Genomic DNA, 27,945 nt, shown 5'->3' with positions numbered 1-27,945 from the left:
GGGGATGGAGGCACCGGTGAGGTGCCCGGTCTGCCTGCGGGAGCTGCCGCCCGCCCGCATCAACGCGCACCTCGACCGCTGCCTGCAGGGCGACCCGCAGCCGGGCGCCTCTCCCCCGCACAAGCGGCCGCGCCTGGGCCCCCCGGCCCAGGGGGACCCCGATGGGGAGCCCGATGGGGAGCCCGGGGGGACCCGCGCCGCCCTGTCTCCCGTGTTTCCCCTCTTGCAGGAGGGCGGCGGGCGGAGCGGGACGGAGGACGCGGGGGGCCGGGAGGCGCTGGCGCGGCGGCTGCAGGGGCAGCCCCTGGCCGAGCGGCTGCGGCCCAGCACGCTGCGGGACTTCGTGGGGCAGGAGCGGGTGCTGGGAGCCCGCACCCTGCTCCGCTCCCTGCTGGAGGCGCACGAAATCCCCTCCCTCATCCTGTGGGGGCCGCCGGGATGCGGGAAGGTGAGTGGCAGCGCCCGCGGGGCTTCCCCCGGCGGCCGGAGGGTGAGCCAGCCCTGCGCTCCGCCCCGGGGCTCTCGGCCCTTCCCTGAGCGCCTCAGAATGTCAGGATTGCACCCGCTCCTTTTCCTGAGCTCTTGCCAAACTTCAGAATTGGATCTGTTCCTTTTCCTGACCTCTTTGCAAACTTCAGGATTTGGCCTGTTTCTGAGCTCTTTTCAAACTTCAGGATTGGTCTTGTTTCCTGAACTCTTTGTGAACTTCAGGGTTGGACCTGTTTCATTTCCTGGGCTCTTTATGAACTTCAGGATTGGACTCGTTTCTATTCCTGAGCGCCTTGCAAGCTTCACGATTGGATCTGTTTCTTTTCCTGAGCTCTTTACGAACTTCTTGATTGGACCTGTTCCTTTTCCTGACCTCTTTGCAAATCTCAGGATTGGACCTGTTTCATTTCCTGAGCTCTTTGCAAACTTCAGGATTGGATCTGTTTCTATTCCTGAGCTTTTTACAAACTTCTGGATTGATGTTTTTTCTTTTCCTGAACTCTTTGCAAAGTTCAGGATTGGACCTCTTTCATTTCCTGAGCTCTTTATGAACTTCAGGACTGGACCCATTTCTATTCCTGAGCTCTTTGCAAACTTCAGGATTGGATCTGTTTCTTTTACCGAGTTGCTTGCAAACTTCTGGTTTGTACCCATTTAATTTCCCAAGCTCCTTGCAAACTTCAGGATTACACCTGTTTCATTTCCTGAACTCTTGTTGGGTTCCTCATCACCTTCCCCCACTCCCATCTTATGAAATCATAGAATATAAAGGTCCTTTTCCTTCTCTAGGAAGTAAAAATTGTAGCTCACTGAAGACTGGAATAATTTTGTACAAAAGTGGCCCAGCAGGTTAAGAAATACCAAGAACTCGGCTTCTTGAGTTGTGATGCAAATGGAAGCATCATGAAATGTGCTTTACACCATTGCTCCAGGGTATCATCTGAATGAAAAAATACTCCGAATACTTTAAAAACTGCTCTATTATAAAGGATCATAGAATCACAGAATCACTAGGTTGGAAAGACCCACAGGATCATCAAGTCCAACAATTCCTATAAACCACTAAACCATGCCATTGGACTCAGCCCAGCGGTCCAGCCTGTTCAGATCCCTGTGCAGAGCCTCCCTACCCTCCAGCAGATCCACACTTCCACCCAGCTTAGTGTCATCCACAAACTTGCTAAGGGTGCACTCAATGCCTTCATCCAGGTCATTGATAAAGACATTGAACAGGGCTGGACCCAGCACTGAGCCCTGGGGAACCCCACTTGTCACTGGCCTCCAGCTGGATTTCACACCATTTCCCACCACTCTCTGGGCCCAGCCATCCAACCAGTTTTCCACCCAGGAGAGTGTGCGCCTGTCCAGGCCAGAGGTTGACAGTGCCTGAAGCAGAATGCTGTGAGAAACTGTGTCAAAGGCTTTACTGAAGTCCAGGAAGATACATCCACAGCCTTTCCCTCATCCAGCAGCCGAGTCACTTTGTCATAGAAGGTGATCAGGTTAGTTTGGCAAGACTTGCCTTTTATGAACCCGTGTTGACTGGGCCTGATCACCTGGTTCTCTTGCATGTGCTTCATGAGAGCACTCAAGATCACCTGTTCCTTACTTTCCCTGGCACTGAGGTCAGACTGACAGGCCTGTAGTTCCCTGGGTCCTCCCTGCGACCCTTCTTGTAGATGGGCACAACATCAGCCAGCCTCCAGTGCAGTGGAACTTCCCCAGTCTTCCAGGACTGTTGGAAGATGATGGAAAGGGGTTTGGCCAGCACATCCACCAGCTCCTTCAATACCCTTGGATGGATCCCATCTGGCCCCATGGACGTGTGTGTCTAACTGGGCAAGCAAGTCTATAACTGCCTCCTCTTGGATCATGGGAGCGTCATTTTGTTCCTCTAGCTCCTGGGTTTGTACACAGATGGAACAACTTTCTTTACAATTAAAGGTTGAGGCAAAGAAGGCATTAAGTACCTCAATGTTGTCCTCATCCTTTGTCACAGTTGTTCCATTTACATCCAATAAGGACTGAATATTCTCCCTGGTCCTCCTTTTATTATTTATATATTTATAGAAAGATTTTTTGTTGTCTTTCACAGACTTAGCCAATCTGAGCTCTAGTTGAGATTTAGCCCTCCTGATTTTTTCTCTGCACAATCTCACTTCCTTCCTGTAGTCCACCCAAGATGCCTGTCCCTTCTTCCGAAGTTCATAGTCATTTCTCATCTTTTTGATGTCCCTCAAGATCTCCCTGCTCAACCAAGCTGGTTTTTTTCCCTGACAGCTCCTTATCCGGAACATGGGGATGGCTTTCTCCTGAGCTGCTAGGATTTCCTTTTTGAAGAGCTCCCAGCCCTCATGGGCTCCCTTGCCCTTAAGGACTGTCTCCCATGAGACTTTGTCAACCAGCTTTCTGAACAGTCCAAAGTCTGCCCTCTGGAAGTTTAATGTGGCTGTTCTGCTAATCCCCCTCCTCACCTCACCTAGAACTGAAAATTCTACCATCTCATGATCGCTTTGTCCCAGGTGTCCTCTGACCATCACATCCCCCACAAGGCCTTCTCTGTTCACAAACAGCAGGTCCAGGAGGGCACCTTCCCTTGTCGGTTCACTCACCAGCTGTGCGAGGAGGTTGTCTTCCATGCACTCCAGGAACCTCCTAGACTGCTTCCTTTCTGCTGTATTGTACTTCCAGCAGATGTCCAGAAGGTTGAAGTCTCCCACAAGGATGAGATCTAGCAATTTTGAGACTTCTTCCAGTTGTTTATGGTTGAATGGTTTGGGTTGGAAGGGACCTTAAAGCCCATCCAGTTCCAAGCCCCCTGCCACGGGCAGGGACACATCCCGCTAGACCAGGCTGCCCAAAGTCCCATCCAACCTGGCCTTGAACACCTCGAGGGATGAGGCATCTACAGCTTTCCTGGGCAACCTGTGCCAGTGGTTCACCACCCTCCCTCATTGTGAAGAATGTCTTTCTAATGTCTACTCTAAATCTTCCCCCTTCCAGTTTAAAGCCATTCCCCTCATCTTAGTGCTGCATGATGTCTTTATGCTGGCTGATGGCTGTAAGTTTTCACTTGAATTACGAAAACATAACCTGCCTCCTGAATAAAATATAGGTGGCTCAGCCCACCAACCTCACTCCCTGCCACTGGCATTTTGATACACACACCTTTGTTGGTTTCACAAAATTTAGATGTGGTAAACTCCAAAGCTGTTAGCTACAACACGGAACCCTAAAACAAACAACTAAACAGAATCTTTAAAAACACCTAAGGGGACTACTGGAAAGCTGAGGAATGGCTCCTTATTGAGGAGTACAGTGATAGGATGAGGGGTAAAATCGATGTGTGGGCATATGATCATTCAAGCTGATTGATTTCGACTGGCTATTAGGAAGAAATTTTTTACTATGATTGTGGTTAAGCACTGGAACATATTGCCCAGAGAAGTCATGGATGCCCCATCCCTGGACGTGTTCAAGGCCATACTGGATGAGACTTTGAGCAGCCTGGTTTAGTGGAAGATGTCCCTGTCCGTGGCAGAGGGGCTGGAACTGGATGATATTTAAGGTCCCTTCCAACCATTCTAGGATCAAGAAAATGGATTGACATACTAGCAGATTACTAACATAGGGCGTACTTTAGCTCACAAATTTTGGCCCCTGACAGAAGGTGGCTGTGGTGTGGAAGAGAGCGAACATTGCACTCGTGCACCTGTAAACAAACCTGCTGAAACTGATGGGATTTTCCAGGATTTGACTGTTGCACACTCTTGTTTTACCTCTTTTAAGATACTGGGGACTGACTGTGGTAAATCCCAGAAGTATTGTAATTACAGCACAGCAGCGGAAGGATCCACAGCTGTAGGTGAGGGAAGGACAAATAAATGTCTCAGGTGTGGTCAGGAGGGAGCAGTCAATGGTCTAAACTTCATTTTGTCCTTTTTCTCTGTATTCCAGATTGGGAGGGAGGAGGGAGAATCTGAACAAGCAAAATACTTGGTTATCTCTGGCAGTCTTATGTGTGTACAGTGCTAAGTTTTGCAGATTACATGGGTAGATAGATGTTTTGCCTATGTGTGAGAGTGTGGGGAATCTGGGATAGGGAAAATGGTGACTAATGAATTAATGCTAGCAGAGGTGAGGACATAGCAGCTGCTTGCTCATCTCAGCATACTTACTTAAAGATAAGAGACTTAATATGTATGGCATTTGAATAATAATGCCAGTTAATCACAGTTAATAAGGAGCAGATATGAGAATAGCTGATAGATAAATCTTGTTAGCAACGACGTGACAGTTTGTTTAGGTTAGATAACATAAACCTGAAGAGAACCAACTGGTCAATTTAAATAATTGATACTTTCTATAAAATAACAAGGTGATATCAGAAAGATAGAGATCAGAGGACATGAGGTAAAGAAGGGCTGTTTATAAAAGCTCATTAAAAGGAAGGTGGATTGACTGAAGCAAGATGGTCAGAGGGAGAATTGGAATTGAATTAATTAATAATAGGAATCTACCTTATTGAATAAGTAATATGTTCAGGGGCTTGCTTCTATGTTTATTCATACTCTTCTGCATTTGCCTTCTTGTTATCTGTGTCAACACTGTCTGCTTGCTCTTGATGCCCTTTTCTTTAGAAAAAAAATGCTGTTACACATACAGTGGTAACAATGCAAGGGCCACATCCAGTGTCTGGAAATTAGAACTGAATTCAGTGTCCTTTGGGTTATGATCTGATTAATCCACTTTTTTTTGGCTATGGAAAAAAAGAAACACTTAACTTGGTGCTTCAAACTTGAAAGGTCTTGTGAAGGAGAAATAAGAGTTCTCACTGCCTCAGGACCTGATTGGACTGATAATCAAAACCAACGTCTTTTAACTACAGTCTTTTTCCATGGGGGAAAAAAATATTAATAAATAACTCTGCGTTATGTGGTTTAAAATGTAACAAGTCCACATACTAAGTTCTGCCCATCAAAGAAAATAGCCTTAAATTAGAGGGTAGATGCTAAAACAGGAGTATAATTAGATATGTTGGTCTAAATTCAGAAGTGCTGTGTAAGATGGTCATAGACTCCTTAAACCTCTGCACACTCCTGCTACCCATGGAATCTGGTTATTGAAGCCCATCTATGCTGCCTTCCATTTCCACAGCCAAATCCCATGCTAACTGATACTTCTTTTGAAAAGGTAGAGCAGGAGTAAGTTAAAAAAAATAAATTGGAAATGTAATTAATCCTTAGGGCCAAAATTGAAATTAATTTATGTATTATTTATCAATCTGGATTTTTTATGAGAAGTAGCAGTTCAGGAGACCTTTTCTACGCAAGAAGAGAATAATCTTGCCTATGAAACTGCTGTAAATGCAGTACTTCTTATTGTAGGTCAAGAATACTTCTGGAAATTTTTTATCATTAAAGTAGTAAAGCTGGGTAGCTGAGTAAAAATACATGTATTCTGTACTGCTCTGCCCGAGTTGATTTCAGCTGCACGTGCGTATTTAAGGAAGCAACCAGAATTGAAAAGACAAAGTCAGGGTACTTCTGTTGTGAGTTTGTTTTCATTTGAGTTTCCACCTGTATTGAGTAGTCTTATTTTAAGGGAATGTGATCTTTGTACTTTTAATTTACCATCCTCATTTCTTAGGAAGCCAAGGTGCTCCAGGTGAAAAGGCTTCGATTCTTTGGGTTTGTTTTTACTTTTGTCACTATTAAGTGTTGAACACAATGACATGTTTTCTGCTTTTAAGAAGCTGACCCAACAGACCAGAACAAGAAACACTGCCTCAAAGAGATTCCGTGGTTATTAACTTAGGAACAGTTAGCTTGTTCATCCTGACTATGCAAATTTTTTTAAGCCTGTATGAATCCTAGTGTAATCCGAGTAAGCCGTATGGTGATTTATGACACCTTAATACAGGGATTTAGATTTTTGCTTGTCTGCCATGGGGCACCAATTTTAGTAGAGTTAGCGGGGGGATACAGCGTAACTTGAGCACTGAATAGTTTTGCTGCCACAGATGCAGTTTAAGCCTTATAAACCTGAACATTCTGTATTTAAATACGGTAAACATTCCCTCTCATGTTTGCTGTTTAACAAGGAAAAAATGTAGGCAGCAAGTGTCTGGAATCTGCAAAAGGTCAGACAAAGAACATTAATGCATGATTTTCTGAGGTCCATATCTGCAGTCTACTACTAAGGTAGAATATGCCGCGTTGATAGGCGTGCAAAACATTAAAAACCCTAGTAAGTGGTCTATGAAATTTCTAACAAATCTCCATTGAGATTGTATTTTATTTCTAAGGCTCCCTTGCATTTCTTTTCTTTTTTTTTATTTCAGACTTTGCTATATGACATATTGAAACAGAGACAGTAAGTCCAACTTACATATTTCACCCCCTGCATACGTATTGTCCCTTTCCTCCAGTGTTTTCAGTTTTGCTAATTCAAGTGATTACCTAAATGGCTTGTTGATTACTTCAGTGTATTTTATCTTCTCTTATTCACCATTTGAAATAATGAGTTCTTTTGATTATCGCTATGACATTTTTAACTGAAAATGCATAGTGGCTTTTACAGTAGCGTTGAGTGGAAGTCCAGAACAACTCTGAAAAATGGGTTTGTCTTTGCAGTTGTCTGGGAGAAGCCTTCGAATACAGTATGCTTGATTTTGCCTTTGCCAATCTGAATCACAAATAACTTAGGGTAGCCTTCCGGGAAGAGAAAACTGGAAGAGAAAATACAATTGTGTTTGTAAAGCAGTGGGAATATAAGGAGACAAATCTGGATGCAGCAAATGGAGGCACAGCTTCATTTCAGTAAACATTACGCAATGACCTTGCATCTGTTTATGCTTGGTCGGACTTGGATTCTGGAAGTGCTGTTACCCACATGCTGTGACTGTTGTTCAGTGACACCTTACTCCTCCAGTAGTCTCACAGTGGGCTATTTGGGGTGTGAGGAACCAAACAAGATGGGTAAGAATAGCGTCTGCCCTTATATTAATGCCAACTGCTGCCACTTTTGATTGTGTTTATTTCTATAGATGGTGTCGCTGGGCCATGTTTGTCTGCTATCCTGCCAGTTTCCTTTAGACATAGCCCAGCTCATCTCCTGTGATGCAATGTGGTGGCTTGGGGTCAGCTGAGCAGCATTGAGTAGGATAGACCCCAGCTTTTTAAGCTGCATCCCAGGGAACTGCTCCCCTGGCTGGCATTCAAGGATGCCGATACTGTTGGTGTCTCACTCAAGGCACTGAAACAAAGTGTAGTCTTTCCTGACTGCTTATCAACCACAGTATAGCCTTGCTGCCCTCAAAGGGAGGTTGGAGGGTGAGGAGAGGGCATTAATAGCAATACTGTGTAAGTAAAGATATGGAAATCCTGGCCAGAATAGAGGCAGAGACAAAAATACAGGGAATATCATGGTCAGAGGGCAGGAGAAAAAAAACAAGATGCCAGTTCAGAACTCAGATAATGTAGTTTAGACCCTACGAATCTGTAGGTGTAGCTTGCCCATTGAGCTTTTGTTCTGCACTAGGCTGTCAATCTTTTGTCATCCCTGCGGCCCACATAATTCACACTGTGATTTGCTCTGGAACAAACCAGCAAAGTCACTTGGTGGGGAAGCCTAGATGCCAGCTAGATTATCCCTGCTCAGGAATAATCCATGCTGCACTACAGTCTATGCGCTAGTGCAGAGCTGGGCCAGATCTGCTTTTGTCCCCTAAACATGGCCTAGCAGAGGATACAACCTTCCAGACTTGTTGTGAGAAGCATATATGTTGGAAGAGCCTGTCCAGGTGCAAGGAGAGCTCTTGCACTAGTGTGCTGTGCTCCCATGAAGTGTAGTGTGAGTGTCAGCTCCTCATGAAAAGGCTCAGGGAGGTGAAAAGGGCTGTGGGGCTGGAGCAGAACGTAGAATCATAGAATAGTTTGGGTTGAAAGGGACCTTAAAAATCATCTATTTCCAACCCCCCTGCAATGGGCTCTTGTGCACACCTTGCAGGAGCTCTCCAATGTGACTGCTAAAGGCAGCGTAGATGTAACCTGAGAGTCTGGTTTTTTCGGTGACTGATATCTAAAATGGCTCTTTTGTGAAATGTATGCAATTCAAAAATGAATAAGGAAGGTCCATGAACAGACAGCCAAAGGCAGATCCCTAAACAGGGTCTACCATATCTTCCACAAGGGTGAGGTAAGAATGACTATTGGTTTCCCAGTCAACTTCTTGACTATCATCTGACTTTATATGCTGATCTCTTCCTGATTTTTTTCAATTCCACTTTCTGAAGAAAGCTAGGCAGTACCACTTTTTATTCTTGCAAGGGGCTTTTGGTGAGCTAAAGCAGTGGGTATAGTTTAATGGTGTGGTAAAGAGGTACAAAAATGAAAAGACTGCCTTACTTCTAAGCGGGTAATGTTGGTCATTAAACATCAGCATCAATAGGACAGGCTTGCTTTTAACTGTTTTCTTCCAGCTGTGGATATGCGGTTGCATTGACTAGTAGCAGTGCAGAGAACAGGTAAATAGATTACACTCAAAGAGAGTTCCCCAGGCAAGGAAACACAGAATATACAGAAAAACAGATAACAAGGTAAACCCAGATATACAGAAAATTCTTGTCTCCTAGTACAAACATCCAAGTAAGTAAAATAACAGGTCTCATTGACTTGTCTGGTGTGAGAGTGAGAGGTATGTGGAGCCAAGCACACTTTATGGGTTACTTGTATTTCATCCCTAATTCTTATCATAGCCTGAAAGAAACAGTAGCACAGTGGCCAGCAGTGGGCTTGTTTGGCTGTTTTTTGTTTGGTTGCTGGGTTTTTCATAAGTCTCAGATGACTGCAGCCCTTAGGAAAGGACATTCTCATTTGGGTTGACATGAAGAAATTTGCAATATGATGGAGGACAGTTATGGTAGTTAAGTGTTTGTCCTGTGAGTAATGGAAATAAGTGACCACAGACTCAAGTTGAAAGTTGTTCATTGGTGAGTAATGGCTCACAAGTTTCTTGGTTTATATGTTACCACATTTCGGAAGGTCTCTTATGGTGGCGGTTGTTTAGCCTGTCTTAACACATAAGTCAGTAAGGTCTTGCAGTTTCAGCATAAAACTTGAGATGAAAGATGTGAGTTTGGACACGTTGGTGGGCTAATGGAAGAGAACTGAGAATGATTTCTGGAAGGGGCAAGAATATTACTCTGTGAGCTTTGTAAGGTGTAATTTTTAGTGAAGTTAGCAAAAGGTTAGTTTGCAGGATCACACCTATTCTCATTGATATAAATACTATGTAATTTACCAGAAACAATCCATCTCCTCCCCGTACGGAAAAAACATCATCTAAAGAAGAATATTAACATGTTTAGATTTCCTCTTCTTGCTTGTTCTGCTGGTTCTGATATGGATATATTTGTTGATATTAAATTGCAACCTTAGTGTCATGATATTAAAAGACTTTTTCCAAGTACAACAGTCAAGCCTACCTGGAAATTTATTTCAGATGATAAAGGGTATTAAGTGTGTTTTCTTCTGCATTATTCCATGTCAGATTTTTAACTTTCTTCTTATCCCTCAAATGCATTGCCTCTGAATTTCATGAAAGAAACTAGGGGTTTAGCATACTAGTTGTAGTACTTCCATGCTAGTTCCCTCATGATTAGGCTACCCTACTCAGTTAAGTCTCTGGGTTCTGTGTTGCCTAGGTTGTAACCTGATTGTAACAAATAGGGAGAAAAACGTATAGCATGTTACTGACTTTTGCTTGAGGTGACAGGAGAAAAAGCAGCATAAAAAATTTGAGCTCATAGGAAATAATGGGCTTTCAGAGTAATAGGGTAAGTCCAACCTCTATGTGATGGGCAGTTTAACTTGCTAAATGGTTGATTGTGCACAACAGAAGGAAGGGGCTGTGAACATGCCTGTCCATGTCGAGCACTGCTTTTGAAAGGCTATGTATGTTATTATTATTACAACTTTTGTTGACCCAGAAGTTGGCAGAGCAAGGGAAGTGCATGCCAGCTGAGAGCTGTGCAGCAGTAGTTTTCCAAGTAGATTATTGGTCTATTAGTAACTTTCAAACAAATCTCTTTATAATCTTTCTTCCTAAATTAGGGGTAGAAATACAGGCTTCTGTGTATATGTTTAGAAACAGTTCCTCTCTGGGTTTTTTGTAAACAACAAAACTACCTGTGACCTGGTAAGGCCAGGATTCAGTATGAGTTACCAGTTTAAGTTGAGCTACAAGAAGAATAGCCACTAGATTTTCCCTGCTGACCACTTTTAGAGAAGGAAGAGGTACGTTTTTGTGTTGGGTTTTTTTTGTCCCTAGATTTGATATATTAGGGGTTTCCATGCTTTCAGTGATTTCTAAGGCGTGGGTACATCCTCTGAGAATACATTCTGAATCAAGGCCATTTTCTAAGGAAACAACAAATTTGGATTTATTTTGTTAGCTTAGTTGCAAAGATAGTTTCACTTTTGTGGTTTCCCAGATCTTCCTGATTTTTCTAGGCTTTGCTGTAAGCCCTTTCTAGCTATCTTTCCAGTCTTGTCTTCCACAGCAGTACGAGGAGAGGAGTGACTGGTGCTTTGAGCTGTAGGGGGTGAAAGAGAATCTGACATGGGTGCAAATCTTGTATCAGGACAATCAGGAAGCCCTTACTAAAACTAGAATAAGAATAAATAGTCATACAGGCTCCCCTTTCACATCTTGGGCTGGTTGCCATTTCAGGGATGAGGAGATCCATTAAAGAGACAGAGCAGTGCTGCAACACCACTGGTAGCCTCCTTGCAGAAGGATCAGGCTGGCAGCACTTGCTGCTTTAACCTCAGTACTTGGCATATCTTCTGAAGCATTTTTATCAGCACCTGTCCCACTCCTCATCTGCTGGGGCTCTCCTATCTTCAGTCTCCTTGGCCCTTTCTTTAATAGAAGAGTGAGCTTTATGGCAGTCACCTGTTTTTCTCTAGTATTACTTTCAAAGAGCAATACATCTGTCTTTACTAAGGGTTGTGAAGGAAAGTCTGAAAATTATGCTTGTGATGTGCTCAGGTGTAGTAAATCTTCCTGCGATGTAGAAGCGGCGGCTGCTTCTGTGCTTTGTTAGGCTCAGCGAAATTCACTATAAATAAATTGTAATTTGAAGGAGTTGTGTGCAAAGAAAGGAAAACCAACATAACTGCTTGCTAACGCTAGCCAACAGTTTGTTCAATCAACTGCCTTTTACTTCCCCTGGCCAGCGTTTGATTGCTGTTAACTATTCAGATTTAAAGCGTTACATTTTCCTAAGTGCAACTATAATTTTTCAGTACTAACATTCTCACGCTTCTCTAGAAAACTTTTCTGGTTAATTTCATCTTTGCCTAGAGGAAATAGAAAAGGCCTTAATTAGCAACATTCTAGCTTTTTATTTCTTAAGTGTGGTTACACTGTAAACTCTTCTGCAGGTGTCTTGGAGTAGTCTAGCTCTTTATCCATTAAGGCACCCCGCAAAATAACTGCACAGCAAATTGCAGTCAGACCCTCTTCCTATCTGTCAAAGATTTCTTCCGTGGTAAAGACGACAGCTGTCATTGCTGGCCTCTTCAGTACTGAGACTGAATACTTCTGCTACATAAAAGTGCAGGCATTAGAAATGCAGTGGTGGAATTGGCAGCTACATCTAGCAGGAAGTTTTGAAGTCTTCTGTGTGCTAGAATAACGTGAAGTAAAATACCTTACTCTACAAACTGTCAACACTGTCTCTGTGTACAGAATATATAGCTTTCTTTTTTACATATTTTCTTCAAATGAGCTCTTTCTGCGTCTATAATTATTTTTACAAAGATTTCTCACATTGCTGTTGCAGACTACACTGGCACACATCATAGCCAACAGCAGCAAAAAGAATGGCACGAGGTTTGTGACGCTGTCAGCCACAAGTGCCAAGACAAATGATGTTCGAGATGTCATCAGCCAAGCCCAGAATGAAAAAAGACTTCTCAAGAGAAAAACCATCCTCTTTATTGACGAGATCCATCGTTTCAATAAATCTCAGCAGGTATTGCAATACACTGATTTTTGAAAAATGCCTTTGTCAGCACTTCTGTAAAATTTCCCTCTCTGCCTTAAGATAATGGGTTACTTCTGACTTTTGATTTTAATGTTAATGTTTTAAGTAGATGAATTAGGGAGAAACATAAAAATTAAATTCTGTAACTAATTTCCAATTAATGTTTGATTATTGTGATTCAAATATTTAAATAAAAGGCTGAGCTGTATTTATAGTTGACTGATGTGTCGGGCTTTTTATCACATTTTTCTGACATTTTATTTCTGCGAAGTCATGTTAGTAATGTTTGCTGCACACATCTTCATTTCACTTCATGCCCTGGGCATAGCATTCTGCATTACCTTTAAAAAGGTCTGGAATGTGAATGTGCCTGGGGTGGATGTGTGTTTTAATGTTGTCTCCTCTTCTCTACAAGAAAAGAAAAAAATAAAGCGTGGAATTGTACTTCAAAATAAGACATTTCTGCAGCCATGACTTGGGGTTTTTTTTTACTTTTCCTTTCTTAGGTATAAATTTTCTTTAGTCATACTATGTAAAGCTTGAATTCTGTACTAGAAGTTAATTTTTTTATATTGAACTATTCTGAAATCTTCCTATATTTTTCTGAGCCATCCTATAGAATTATATAGGGAATTGTAATCCTGAAGGTTGATTCAAAGAGTATTTAGAAGTAGCCTCACTATTTGCTAGATTTGATAAGGCAGTTTAATGATAACTTAGGTTTGCCAAGCAATAAACCAAAGTCACATAAATAAACTAAAAATTTGCAGATTTTTGACGCTGTTTCTTTTCAGTTGGGCCATTCTCGGTGCAAACATGAGTTATGAAGGTGAACAGCCTGTAACATGCTATATACATGAAATTAAATCATTTAGGTAGCTGAGCAGATGAGCTGCCTTGTCAGTGAGGTTATTTGTCATATCAACAGGGAGCCCAAAGATTCACAAGACACGAAAAATGTAGCCTACTCACTTGGGATGTTTCAGGTTGTCATTGATCGAGATCAGCTTTTTCTGCTTCCCTCCCATCCTCAGGACACTTTCCTTCCTCACGTCGAGTGTGGGACGGTGACCCTGATAGGAGCGACCACAGAAAACCCTTCCTTCCAAGTCAACGCTGCTCTTCTGAGCCGATGCCGGGTGATCGTCCTGGAGAAGCTCTCAGTTGAAGCAATGGAGGCAATTCTGTTGCGGGCTGTCAGGTCCTTAGGAGTCCAGGTTTTGGGCCAGGACAACCAGCACAACAGCTCTGCAACTGGCGGCAGCAGCGAGAGCTCAGAGTGAGTACTTTATGGGCTGCAGGGTGTTAACGCACACAGCCTGGGGAATTGACTGCCTGCCAGGGAGAGAATGAAGCAGTTGAGGGGTGGGAAGAGAAACCCTAGCCACTTCTGATAGTAAAGAAGTGGCAGCATATGGCAGGGGCCGGGGGGTGAGAGGAGAGAGAGAATTCAAAGCACTGCCTCTCCATCCAAAACATAATCTTACTGTCAGGATTAGGAGAGAGTTTTATACTTGGATCTGTAGCTCCTGACTCACTCTGCCTGGATATTTCAATCTGTTCTGCTGCTGAGGATTTGCTGTGGAAGCTCATAACTGGGTCTTTGTCATATCCTAATGTGTGTTACTTCTTGCTACTGATAGTAAAAGTATCATGTTACCATTAAGTGGTGGATGGGGCATCCCCTTTTAAATTAATTTGTAAGTGCCTGACAAAAATTTGGTTTCTGGGAAATGTTTTTAATAAGATCAGGAAGGATACTACTGTTCCTCAGTTGCAAGATAAATGCTATGGTATGTTTTATGGTATGCTTTGGAGAGAGGGGGCTGTCACTGTGAGGGGTTAATAGATTGCTTTAAGAGAGACTTTGTTTTTCTCTGCTCCTTGTTGTCCAACCCAGATAGAGTCACATTCAACATTTAGGATATTCTGAAATTGCTAACTGGCAAATGAGAATAATGCTTGATACTCTTCTACTTTCATGCAAGTTACTACACTTTCATGTTGAGGCTTGCCTGTACTCCTTGTAATTTACAGTATATTGACATGGTAGTAGTCGGGCAGGCATTCTGTATGAAATAAATGAAAGGGAATCCACCTTGTCCTTTAGCATTATCACAGAATGTAAGCACTAAGAAGCCCTAACCTGAACACTGAGGTCAGGGCAGGGAAGAAAAGCTATTTCCTTTGGGGTTTTTTAGGGTGTCCTGCCTCATGGTTTACTCTGTTGTAGCGTGTACGTATTGTAATAATGTGAATTTATAAGAGAGGGTAGTATTGCATGTCAGCCTTAATGTAATGGCACAGCTGTGGTTGTGGCTACACCCTGACTGGGGTTCGGAGACTTTCCTTTCTGTTAGGGATTAAAGTACAAGGCATAGTTTCAGCTGCAGTTGCTGGACTTCGTATTGGTAACCTTCCATTAGCTATGGATGATTTAAACAGCACGATGTGGTGTTTCATCAAACTGAAAGAAGTCTGACAGGCAGACTGTCAGACTTGCACAGTTTCAGAAATCTATCCATAGAAAGAGAGGGCCCCACTCTGATGGATAGCATGGGAACCAAGTATTTAAAAATAAAAATGGACTTCAGAATTTAGGAGCCTTTGTTGCAGTGTTGCGTTACATCTTTCTTGTCTTTCCTGGTGCTATCGAGTTCCTATCTGTAGTTGGTACATATTGTTGCTGATGAGTTTGGCTTTTTATGAGCCATCCTGTTCCTTACTGTGGTCCCAGTTTTGGTCTCATTGTTAATGCCGCCTTCTTGCTTCAGTGTCCATATCGTTTCTGCTCCTTAATTTCCTCTCCACCTACTACTCCGCAGGAGCAGCTGTGTCTCATCTTTTAGCTCCTCACCACCCTGCTCTCATGAAGCAGGACTGTGATTAGATACAGGGAGGTAATAGTGTGCTGTCCTGAGGAGGAAATGAAAGCCACCAATTACAGTTGAATTGGTTGTTCACTCTGCTCACCCTTGTTCCACAGTTGGAAAAGAAGCTGTAAGGCAGCGTGTCCCCAAATATGAGGCATTCACACTTTGAAAATGCTGCAGAGCTCTAGCCAGAAGTCACAAGAGTTGCATACATTGAATTTTGGGTTACATTTCCCATGTGAGTCTCCCTTCCCAAACTATGAGGTGTAGTATAAAGTCCTGCATGTGCTGCTTGGCCTCAGTTTATCAGATGGTGTTGGTGTCACATCACTTTTCTGACATGATGGCTGACTTAGGTGAGATTTTGAAGAGGAGGTTGGTTCTTTGTGGTCTCTTCTGTTATATTGAGGAATAAGGTCAGGGTGGATCTTCCTTGGTCTCTGCTGGCATCTTCTGTGCTCAACACGAATGCAGCCATTGCTGAGTGACTCCATAGGTTTCATCATCTTTATGCACTCCATGCATAAGCAGCAGTTATCAAAAGGAAAATGCTCTACCCAAATCTGTTTCTGTAAATTTTCTTGATGGCTTTTTCTTATCTTGCCTCCACCATTGCTGCAAATTTCTGTTAAGGTTAGGACACCTGGCTTCTCTTTTATCTCACTGTGGCGTTTTCTTGCTGTGAAGCTCAAATAGAACTAGCAGGAAGTGTTAGGTACGTTGGTATCATTTTCTCTCTTATGTCATCCCACTCATAAAGCGTCTTTAATGATTTTTATATTAGTTACTGTATTTCTTCAGGATAAGGTGTGCTTTGTGTTATATTTTCATCAACTTTACTACCATCAAATTGTGCTTCTTAAAGCCTTCAATAAATTAAGCTGAAAGGCAGGGGAATATGAAAGAAAAAAATGTACTCTTGAAGGTGAAAACTAAGGAGAAGTCAGTGTTAAAAGGCTTTATGCTGCTGAAAGTTTGTTTGTGCTTTCCGCAGTTTACGCTCAGTAATAGCACAAACTGTTCCAGGTGTACACTGATATACTACATTTGTACTGTGTCAGTGATGGAGGAAATAAAATTCTTCTTTTCTTGGCTCTTTGTTTTTATCATTCAAGTGCTGCCGTCAGAGTGATATCTCCAATTGAAGTCAGACAGTAAACTGGATGGTGGATTAATTTATTTGAAGTTAGATAGCACTGAAGGTGCACAGCTGAGGGAAATTGAAAGATCCCCAATTTCCTTTTGGCAAGCCCAGACATCATGCAGTTCAGCTTGTTAGTGGCTGCATTGCAAGTACTGACAGGTTTTGAATTCACTAGTTTGTAAATCACAGTGTTAAAGATGGGCTTCCTATGGATCTTCAGTGTTCAGTATCTTTTTGAAAATTGTTCCCTTTTGGGCACATCCATCCAATTTCCTTGCAGGAAATAGAGTTTCTGGGATGAGAGGTGACATTCAAAGACAGTGCTGTAAGGCTGTGAGTAGTGCATATCACACTGTAGTATTTCAGATTAAGAACAGTATTTACCCATGAAAGTGCTGCCATCTGTCAAGGAGTGAATATACCGAGAGTAATTGCACTGAGAAAGAAAGGAAGAAAGTACTGATTTATATGTGAAAGAAGCAATAGGTACTTTATCTCATGTTCTACTCAATTATTTTTAAACCCTTCATCCTACAAGTTCTCCTTGCTTGAACTTCCTTCTGTTTACTTTGATATTGCTTACACTCTTCTTGTTATTGGATTAAACACTGCAGTGTTGTACAGGTTTTATGGGTAGTTTCATGTTGTTTCTTGGCACAAACTGCCTTGAGGGTATGGAGGTAAGGAGGAATTGGAAGAAGGATTTATTATCCTGTAGTGGTAGTTTTCCATTGCTTAATCTAGATGTATCACCTTCAGCTCAGTGAGTGATGGATCCCAGGGTGTCTCTTTTGGCTTGTTTGTGTTTTTGTCTCCAAGTATCATCGGTTACAAGGTACCAGCGTTGAGCACTGGCATCCAGTGGGTGTTCAGCGATAATTTTGGAGAGGGAAAAAAATACTAGATTGCCTATCTGCAAGAGGATCAGGAGCTTGGGAAGAGGTCAGAAAGTGTGGGAGTTATTCTGCCCTGCAGTTCTAGGGTGTGCAGAAGTCGGATAAAGGGGAAGGGTGTAGGGCACTTGGAGCTTCTGAAGACAGGGAGAGCTTAAAGATCTAAATTGCAGTCTTTTGAAAGCCAAGGTATTGAAATAATTGTTATCTTGAATTTAAAATAGCTCTCCTGCCTAGTGAAGTTAAATCATCCAAAAAAAACCAAATGGAATTTCACCATGGAAGTGAACAAGACCTGTGCTTAAACCAAGTTTTCCACACTTTCTTGTGTGTATTAGCTTGTGTGTATTCCTGTAATACTAATTGCTTGTGTTGAGTCAACAGGGCACTTAGAATCCTGTAATGAAACTGAACAGAATAGAACTCAGCTTTCTTGCCCAGCTTCTAATTAGTAAATATATTAAATGGCAAAAGTGCTTTGAGGCCGCAGTTTTGGAACAGACTGTTCTTAGCTTGTTGCAAGCATAGTACCTGCTTTTTGGTGCTCTTAACTTTTCCCCTTTCACACGTAGTCATGGATTGCAGTTGTGGATATCGATGTGAGGAAGTCTTAAGTGCATAGTGGTGTTCTCTGCAAACAGCAGGCAAAGAGCTTAGTCCTTGCAGGTAAACCTTTCTCTTCAGTCTGCCCTGCTGGTATATCCAAAGTGTTTGCTCACTGCGCAGCACGTTTGATTTTGTTCCCTGTTGATGGAGGCTTTAGCAGCAGGCTATCTGGGTGTGTAGGGCCTCCTGGGTTTCTTAAAATAGCTTTTTCTTTCTTTGCTGGCTTCATTCAATGTGTATAAAAAATGTGGTGCCCATCTGTAGTGCTGAGGGGGGAACATCACTCCCTGATTTGCAAGGCATCTGATGCACACGCTACTTGACTGAATAAATCCCTGTGCTGTTATATTCTTCTGCTTCCCTGTTGAAATACAAAGATGTTGTTTGAAACAGCTTGGAGAAAGTGCAGTTATTTTGGAGTGCCACTGTGTGTGCATCTTGATTTTTTTTTTTTCTAGCTTTATCAAATACATGAAAAGCAAAGAGATAGAAATAAAAATATGATGAGGTGCTCATGTGTGTATAGATAGATTTATTTTTCACACAGGATATGATTCCTGCTGCCTGTTCTCTGCAGCATGCATTACAGCCCTAGAAGACATTTGTCAGCGTCCACTTTGCAGTGGTGTGGGCTATGATTAGACATCAGGAAAAATTTCTTCACTGAAAGGGCTGTCAGGCTCTGGAAGAGGCTACCCAGGGAAGTGATTAAGTCAGCATTCCTGGAAGTATTTAACAGATGAGTAGAAGAGGTGCTCAGGGATATGGTTTAGTAGTGGACAGGTACAGTTGGACCCGATGATCTCAAAGGTCTTTTCCAGCCAAATGATTCTATGATTCTATGATTTCTTCTCTACAAGTTTTCCCTTTTACCTGTGGGCATGAGAGGGCTCAAATACCGACTGCTGAAGTTTTTCCAGCGCCTACAGGGCATGTTTTCATGTGGCAAGTGTAAAGTGCACAGAGGGAGAGGAGGCAAGTAATGAATATTAGTGTATGTGTACGTCTGGGAACCCTGCATTGCCTTTTTGTACACCACTGGTAATAACAGTAATAAATCTTTCTGGTGAATGAAATGCAGGGCTGTTGTGAATCCTTAATTATTTGGCACACAGAGGCTTCATAAGAGATTGCCTCTCGTAACAAGCTCTGTATGTTAATCCCCACTGATACGCATCGCTCTTGATTTTCAGTCCAGTTGCTAGAAATGGCTAAGTTAGGGCCATTAATTAATGCCGTGCATAAAGTCCATTAGCTGCTGTTTCCAAATCAAATCAGTTGTACCCTTTGCCTGCCTTAGCTGTTACTTTCTTGTCTATGTAACTGAAGTTTAAGGGTCAAATCCTCAACAGCATGCATGGGAAATGTGCAGAGGCGAGTTGATTTGTACATATCCCAACAGTGGGGACTGCAGACCAGCAGATGAAAACCTGGAGACTTGTAGACTTTGTTACCGTCTCAGATTTTTCACAGATGCACCACGAGATCTCCAGAGATCATTCGCCTGCTGCTGCATTTCTCAGCTCTCCTCATCTTTTTCACTTACATTATGTATTCACTGGAGTTTGGCCTTTTTGATGTTTTTGTATAGTCCTGGCACACTTAGAGTAGTAGATGGCAAGAACAGTGACTTGTATGCACTGGGATGCCTTTTCTGTCTAGTAAGATAATTCTTGTGCCCCCCCCACCCCTCCAGTGAATAAGTTGTAATACCTGTTACTATTTTTAAAAAGGAATGTAGGTTGTATATATGCTTTACAATGTAAACAATCCTTCCAGTTGCTTTTTAAAGAACAGCTCTTGCTGTTGGTAGTTAGTTCAAAACATTATGCTAATTACTTCATATGTCAATATATTCTCTCATGCATTTGGGTAAATTCCTGACTTTTCATTGTCCTTCCAACAAGAAGTTTGGAGTGTGAGCTGTGAAATGCTGATGAAGTAAGACCTTTTAAATTTGAACTGGCTGTGCCAAAATTGTGCTCTGACAATAATCCTAACCCTAGGTTCCACTGAACTTCATGAGATCAGGAAAAATAAGGGGGTTAAATAGATGAGAGCTACTGCCCTACCTCTTTAATGTGCAATGGTATTTAACATGCATTCAGACAGGAGGAAGAGGGATTGGGTCCCACAGCATTCTGCCAGGCTTTGCAGTGCTTAATCATGTCAAAATGAATTAGGAACAAAACTTCAACCCAGCTGCCTCTCTACAAACTTTATAAAGAAATGCTGTCTCTAGCATAATATGCAAGAAGAGGAGTGTGATAGGGGCTAACAGTGTATGCTTATTCTTTTTCAGATTCCCTGTGTTTATAGAGGAGAAAGCTCTGAATACCCTAGCCTACCTTTGCGATGGTGATGCAAGGACTGGACTGAATGGACTCCAGTTAGCGGTTCAGGCCAGATTAGCAGTGGGGGGGACAACTCCTTTGAATATTTCCAAAGATGGTTCTACAGATGGCATTCTGATAACAGAAGAGCATGTAAAGGAAGGACTACAGCGATCTCATATCCTGTATGACCGAGCAGGTGAGTAACTGAAACAGTTTCTGAGATGCAGCATTCTCAAGAGCTGATAGCCTCTATCATTTAAATTTCTTCTCCCACTTTTATGCCATCTGCTCTGGTGAAGCAGTGTTTGCCCTGAATTTTGGCCTAAAAATTACTTTTCCTTTACAGTGTAGCAGGCTCACTCAGAAATTCCTTCTAAACAGGGTTTCCTCTTACCACTTAGGAAGCATAAGTTAGCTGAAAGACTTATTTGCTGCCCTGCAAATAGCTGTGTGGTGAAATTATTTGTTCCTTAAGGTTATTGGAAGAATTGTCATCTGTGATGGTTGCAGTGTAAATAGAGGGCAATAATCTGATGAGGAGATTTGTTCTTGGAGGGTTGGAAATCTTCCACTGCACTTCTGCTACTTTGAAAGGCTTGGAAGCACTCACATTCACGACAATATGTATGTGAAAACCCAAGCAGTTTGCTTTATTTTTAGAGTTGCTTTTTAAGGTAACGAATTTTGTAGTTTACTTAGGGCAGGCCACATAAATCTAATTGCATTTAAGGCTTTCTAATGTCATAACCACACCTGCTAAATTTGTGACTTGGCAATGTTAGGCATTGCAGTAGTTGGCCACTATAGCATTTTATGTGAGAGGGTTGAAAATCAGTGAGTGAATATTAGATACTAGGTGAATCCCCTTGAACACACTTGCTAGTTCTTCAGCAATACTTGAATCATGGTGCAGTATCATATCAAATTATTATGCCAAGCAGTATTTGGAGAACTGATTGATTTTTTGTTTTGCCACTGTATCCAATATTCCGAATTAACTGTCACTACTGTGACCTGAAATGAGAGATTTCTGGGGGCTGGTTGTAACATATATGCCTGCTTGCAGCCTCCTTGCTACAAAGAGGAAACGATGGCTTATTGTCAGGAAGCAGTCAGCTGAGCAGATGTTGATATGATGGCATCTGAGAAGTCGAAGGGGGAGATAAGAAAAATGCTGTGGGGTCTGTGGCAGGAAGGAGTCGTGATTAGGAGGAAGCAGAAAAAGCTGACCAGTTTACTGGTGGGAATCTGTTGTGCCGTGCAGGTCCCTTGTGCATCTGCTGTCGCCTTGTGGCCACTGTCATGCAGAACTCTTGTCTGTTTGCTCCAAGCCCTCCTACGGCTATTTTCTCTGTTAGAGATGGCACAGGGTGTTCATTCCTGAGGCTTGTGTCAAGTCTAGGTAGCATCTGTAAGCCACTTCACCGTGACAGAAACCTTTGAGCTCTGTGTAGGGTTTGTCAGAGATTTTCAGAGATGGGTGAGAGCAGTGAAAACTACTTTTTCTTAATTGTACAAATGCCAGAGAGCCTGACACGGGTATCATCACAGTAGCAGGTTGCCCAAGTACATGATTTACAAAATTATCTCTCTTCTGTGGAGTAGTCTGTGGCTCAGGTGGCCACTTTTATCCATAGCAGAGGTAGCTGTTTGGCCTTTTGTGTACAAAGGGCTTCTGGATAGAGGCTGCTATATAAAGACAGATGTTATTGTGGCATGTTTTAGCTTTGAATTACAGTTGTGGTGGTGGAGTCTACAGTCCTCCAGCACAAAGCATTTCAGCCTCATAAAGTGGAGGAACGTGATGCTGTCTGATCATGATAGGGGCAGCATACATTTCAGTGTGTATGTGTTCACATAAAAAGCAAAAATAATGGAATTTTGATTTTTATATAATTATTTATTCCTGGTCACCTTCTGCAAAATTTGCCAAATATATGTAGTTGGGTGTTCTTTTATGTACTTTAAACAAGTAGTCTAGAAAGGAAATTATTCATAATCCAGTCATTACGCTATTGTTGTGTTCTGTGTGCAGACATGTAAAGACAAGATCTTTGTGCAGATAATGTTTGTGTTTTAGCTGGAAGGACAAAGAAACCGCTCCAGTCAAATTTTATTGCCAGCAGCTGTGTGCCGCTCTTGTAGTGAGAGAGGAAACAAACTGTTTAATCATATTTTAGCTTTTAATTGCATTTTTTTAACTCTTGGTTTTTGGAGAAAATTATGCAGCAACCAAATTAATTCAGCTGCAGATGGACAACAAATAGATTTTTAAGATAGAGTCATCTTGCCTCTTTTTCCTCATATGTATGGTGTCTCTCTGCTAACACTGATTTAATAACAAATACCAAAGATAAACATCAGAGTAATTGCAGGATTTTGTCTAATTGTCTATGTGGTAACATAACTTCAGTTATGGGAAAGATTGGGAATCTATTAAACTGAAGTTAATTTATTCTATAATCTGAAACAGAGTTGTTCCGTCCTCTTCTGTGGAGGAGGAAAGAGAAGGCATCTCACACCATAATGTTTTTTTTGCCAGCTTTACTATTTTCTGCTGGAGCAGAATGAGAAGTCTTTTTATCCATAATGTTGCTCTAGTCTTTCTTCTGTCCTTATTGATGAGCAGCTGATGTTTACCATTAGCTAAGACAGAAAATAATGTGAGTTGGGGACTGTGATTTTACTTTTGCCCACTACCTTATAAATAGGAATTGCTTAAGAAATCCAGATATTAATTTTGGTCAGTGAATGAGGACTTTTCTCTTTCTTCTACCAATAAGACTTTGGATAAATCAACATCATAAATTATCTGGAAAACACTTTGTGAGCCCATGAAGCTATTTAGGGGCATAAATCAACAAGATTTGCATACGTTAGACTCTAGAAAATCCTGTCCTCTCGTGTAGTATCTTGTTTCTCTTCAGAGACGCATTTGCCTTTGTGTGAACTGCATAGAGCAAATGTGTTTTCATTTAAAAACTCCTTAGAGTTTTGATTTTAAGAGGCATCCAAGATGAGTGACAGCAGTGACAGGTAAGTTGACGTTTGTCTGTCTCTTAAATGACTTGATAAGGCTAAAATCTATATGTTGGCTAAGCAGCCTGAGAGACAGAGCTAGTAAATTAAGGCCTGTAAAAAGTTCTATTTTTTTTTAACTGCCTCTGGTATCTCTAAACTCTATTTTTCAAAAAGAAACTTAAAACCTCTTTGTCCAATTCATGTAACTGTATTTTGCCTTTCATTGAAACTGCATTTCATGTACAACTGCAGTTTTTCTGAAGAAATCTAGTGTGTGAGTATTGTCATTATGTTGATGACTCAGTCACCAACATTGTGAGGAAGGACATAAAGGGAGAAAACTGTTCCCTTTCTTAGCCTGCATACTCTGAAGTCCCCTGCAGGAATGTATCGTTAGTTCCAACCTATCCACTGGATTCCTTCTGCCTCGCCAGGTGATGTCCCCAAGTATGACACTGTACCGTAGCCCAAACAGTGTATAAAAGCACTCCAGCAAAAAAAAATCTGGATGAGTGCGACTTCTGGAGATATTTAAAGGCTGTCTTCCTTACTTTTAAGAGACCAAGAGACGCCTCTTCCAAGAGGACGATGCGAGTTCAGCTGCTTCGGTTTACTGCTGCTAACTCAAGTGTTATGACAGAGCACAGACATGCTGTTTGTGTTGGCACGAGGGATGACTGCATACCACAGAGCTCTTTGTGTGGAGTCCTATCAAAAATAGCTGCCTGTTGGCCTGCATATGCTGGCAGTGCACGCATTGAATTCCCCACTGAACCACACTGCAGCATGAGCAATGACACAGGAAGATGGACCCGGTTTCTCACCTGGGCAGTGAAGGTCTTGTTGGCTTTCAAAGGAGCAATTGCAGCGGTGTGGGGCCTTTGGTTTTCAAACTCATGTGTGCAGCCTTTTATTTTGCAATGCCTGCAAGCAACAGTAATGTTTACTGATAGAGTCCTGAGGCTGTAAATCCTTTTAGCCGTAGGAAGAAGAGATGTATTAACAGATGGCTGTGCATGCAGCCAGTTGCTCTATAAAATGCAGTTAGCCGCAAGCCAAGGAATGCCAGACACTTTAAAAAATAAAAAAGGCAGATTATGTGGTAAGTTTAACAACAATATCACAATAACACAGCAAAAATACTCTTTACAACTTTGATTTAAAGAAACGTGTAAGAATGAAAATGAGCTGCAGGGAGAATATTTGCAAGCAGAAAGGGTCTCATTCAGTGTTTGTAATGTTAACCGTCTATTTTAAACTGGCTCTTTTAGATGGCTTCGTATCTCCTTGGAGTCCATAGTCTTGCATTAAACTTTAATGTAAAAAAAGAAACTCCTTGTAAATAATTGAGTCTTCCCACTCCTTACTTAGCAGTTTGGCATTTCAGGTTGTTGGCTTTTTTTGTTTCATTTTGTTCATGGTTTTTTTGTTTGAGCTGCCGAGTTTTCAGTACCTTTTCATTAGAGCAGGTGTCTGTCACTGAGCCCAGCATTTCATAGGGGTTTTCCAGGATTGTGTGCTGTGATCCTGTCTCCTCCAGATTGTGTAATGTGCCATCATTGTAGGTCCACAGCAACCTTTCCTTTTTTTCCCTGTGTCATACCGAAAATGCATGTCTGATCTACTGTACATTTTATTCTCAAGTTTTAGGTGATGTGCAATACTTTTTAATATTGCTAGTGTATAGAACCGGGTTTCTGCAGTTTCTGCAGTTCTTCTATTGCCTTCTCAGAGCTCTGTGTGTGTCCAAAATCCGTAGTCAGTAGTTTGTATGTGCTCATACTGCAGTCTTTGTCAATTAGGAGATATTTACATACAGTCTTCTTCCTAACTGCTTAAAACATCGATATTTTCTTGCTTTTGAAGGAAAGATCATTAGGCTACCAAAACCAATTTTTTTGCCTTGTAATATTTTTAAAAACACCCTCCTCTTCAACTTCTGTTGCTCTGTTATGCTTATGTAGTTAGTGGAATGATCCATGTGGCAAAACATGAAGGTACTGAAAACATTAATTAACACCATAGTCACATATACATGAAAGGAACTTGAAAAAGCAAGTTATGTTTACCTGCAGTGATCTGGTAAAATGTATTCTGTTCCCTTAGATGTATTTCACTTAATTTCCTCCAGACAGCTTTGTGTATCTCTTCTCCCCCATCCTAAATAGGAGAAGAACATTACAATTGCATCTCTGCCCTGCATAAGTCTATGAGAGGCTCAGATGAAAACGCTTCCCTTTACTGGCTTGGTCGAATGCTTGAAGGTGGTGAGGATCCACTCTATGTGGCGAGGAGGCTGGTGAGGTTTGCAAGTGAAGATATAGGTAAGTATTTGTGATATTTTGTGCTGGAACTTTATGTTAAATGAACATCTGCCTGGTTTCTGGTTTCCAAAGATTGGTGTTTGGAAAAGAAACAACCCCAAAATTGCTATGTCTAAAGTGGACACGACAAAATTTCCTGTATTTCCAGACAGAAACCTGCACATGGTGTCATTGTGATGATTAACTGTTGCAGGAGAAACAAAGATTTTTGAGATTAGGTTTTATCAGTGCATTAATATGGATTCTTCTAAACTCTGGACTGTAGGTCACCAGTAAACTTGTGTCACAGAAAATGTGTATTTCAGGGATGTCTGGGGTTTTTTTTCAAAGCTGTGGAGGTTGAATGCCTACCCTGACTTGTAAGCCTCAAATTTGATATCTCCCTAGTTGCAAAGTGTCTTGATTGACTTATCCAGAGGAACTAATGCAGCATAATTTCAGCACGTATGTGGTGGGTGAACAGTTAACGAAATCTGGTGAAGCTATGTTTGTATAGCAGTACTTCCCCATTTCTTTCTCACTTCCTAAAGGTAAGCAAATTGTACACCAGCAGCTGCTGCTCAGGCTGCCACCATGTGGTAAAAGATTCAGTCTGTAAATCATACCCACAATTTACCTTTCTTTTTTTGGCGGGGAGGGGAGAACAGAAGAAGGAAGGCCGTAGATGGAGAGAGTACAACTTATGTGTGCAAGGTATTGTACCAGAAGTACCAGCATCTGAGAAAGTAAATTTGAAATGTGCATGGATAACCTTCCCTCTCGTAAGAAGGCAGGGGAGCAGAGTGGGAAAAAAAAAAGAGGAGACAGTGACTAAAGTAAACTGACTTCAACATGCTTTTATTTGATCCCTTTTTGTAGGGCTGGCAGATCCTCTGGCTTTAACACAAGCAGTTGCTGCTTATCAAGGTTGTCACTTTATTGGAATGCCAGAATGCGAGGTAAAGGCTTCATTAATTCACTGTTTTGAAAGTACTGCAAACTGTAAAACGTAGTTGTAGTTATAAAAAGAAGCAGAGATTGCAAGGACAAGGCGAATTTAGTTACTTGTTCATACAGCATGCCCCTTCTTTGAAAAGCGAAAGGATGTTGTAGCTCTTAAAATAGATTATGTAATTTGAAATAAAATTCACTGTATATTTATTGTTATAATGAGGTATGTGAACTAATGTCATTTTGCTCTGGCCATTTTTTTTCCTCTCTGTTATAAATAAAATTATATATTCTGATAGTCTCAAGTAGCTGTTCTTTTCTAGTAGTGAAAATAATGAACACCTGTGTTCTTGTTAAATAATAATATTCATACTGTAGTAGCAGACAGATGTCAGTTTGAAAACATAACCTCTGTCATGGTGCACAAACAATCTGAATAACAGACCTTTCCCTGAAGAGCTTAAAAGAAGTAATTTAACATTTTTCTTTTTCTTTTTTTACAGGTCATTCTAGCACAATGTGTAGTGTACTTTGCAAGAGCACCGAAGTCTATAGAGGTGTACAAGGCGTATAACAATGTCAAAGAATGTCTGAGAATGCACACGGGACCTCTGCCACCTGTTCCACTGCACCTGAGAAATGCCCCAACAAAGCTCATGAAGAACTTGGGCTATGGTAAAGGCTACAAATATAACCCCATGTACAAGGAGCCTGTAGAGCAGGAATATCTACCAGAAGAGCTGAAAGGAACAGACTTCTTCAAGGAACGAAAAACATGACCACCTTGCTCAGAATGGCTTTTGGTTTTATGACTCAGACATTTGTACTGGGATGTAAGTTCCCCTTAGTGTTTCAGTCGTCTATTCTTGTGATTGAAAGTATTAAGCCACTGAGCCTTTCAGATACTTCCATATCCTTCTGGTTTTACTGCTGTTATTTTGACGGTAAAGAGTTGTAGTTAGGCGGTATAGAAATGCAAAAATAAGCTTTATCAGTATAGTTCTACCACCCTCTGGTTCAAAGGAAATGGAGAAAAAATGAGACTAGTCTTGCTGTGAGACAAGGAATATTATTGTGCTGCTTTTTAAAATCAGTATCTATTTTAGATTTTGAGAATGTTTATTTTCCTGAAAAATAGTGTACTGTACCCCTTCTGATAAAATACAGTATACAAAATAACATTACATTGTAATTCTTGCTCTTAAAAATGTTCCAGAGACAAACTTTGTGAATTTATTAAACAAATAAATTTGTTAAAAATAGTGTGTTTGCAT

At 41.5% G+C, this 27,945-nt stretch overlaps 1 protein-coding gene across 1 annotated transcript; it reads left to right on the top strand.

Moving 5' to 3' along the window:
• WRNIP1 (WRN helicase interacting protein 1) lies at positions 1–27,934 on the top strand. Its single transcript, XM_069853570.1, has 7 exons — positions 1–448; positions 12,341–12,532; positions 13,579–13,823; positions 20,363–20,592; positions 25,586–25,741; positions 26,600–26,679; positions 27,175–27,934. Exons 1-7 carry the CDS (start codon positions 5–7, stop codon positions 27,448–27,450), a joined length of 1,623 nt encoding a protein of 540 aa, XP_069709671.1. The 5' UTR covers positions 1–4; the 3' UTR covers positions 27,451–27,934.
• Positions 27,935–27,945: the final 11 nt, after the last annotated feature.

Source organism: Phaenicophaeus curvirostris, chromosome 3 (assembly GCF_032191515.1).
Source record: "Phaenicophaeus curvirostris isolate KB17595 chromosome 3, BPBGC_Pcur_1.0, whole genome shotgun sequence".
NCBI classification, from domain to species: Eukaryota; Metazoa; Chordata; class Aves; order Cuculiformes; family Cuculidae; genus Phaenicophaeus; species Phaenicophaeus curvirostris.
The sequence above is the reverse complement of the archived record's forward strand: the minus strand, read 5'-3'. Positions and strand labels throughout refer to the sequence as shown.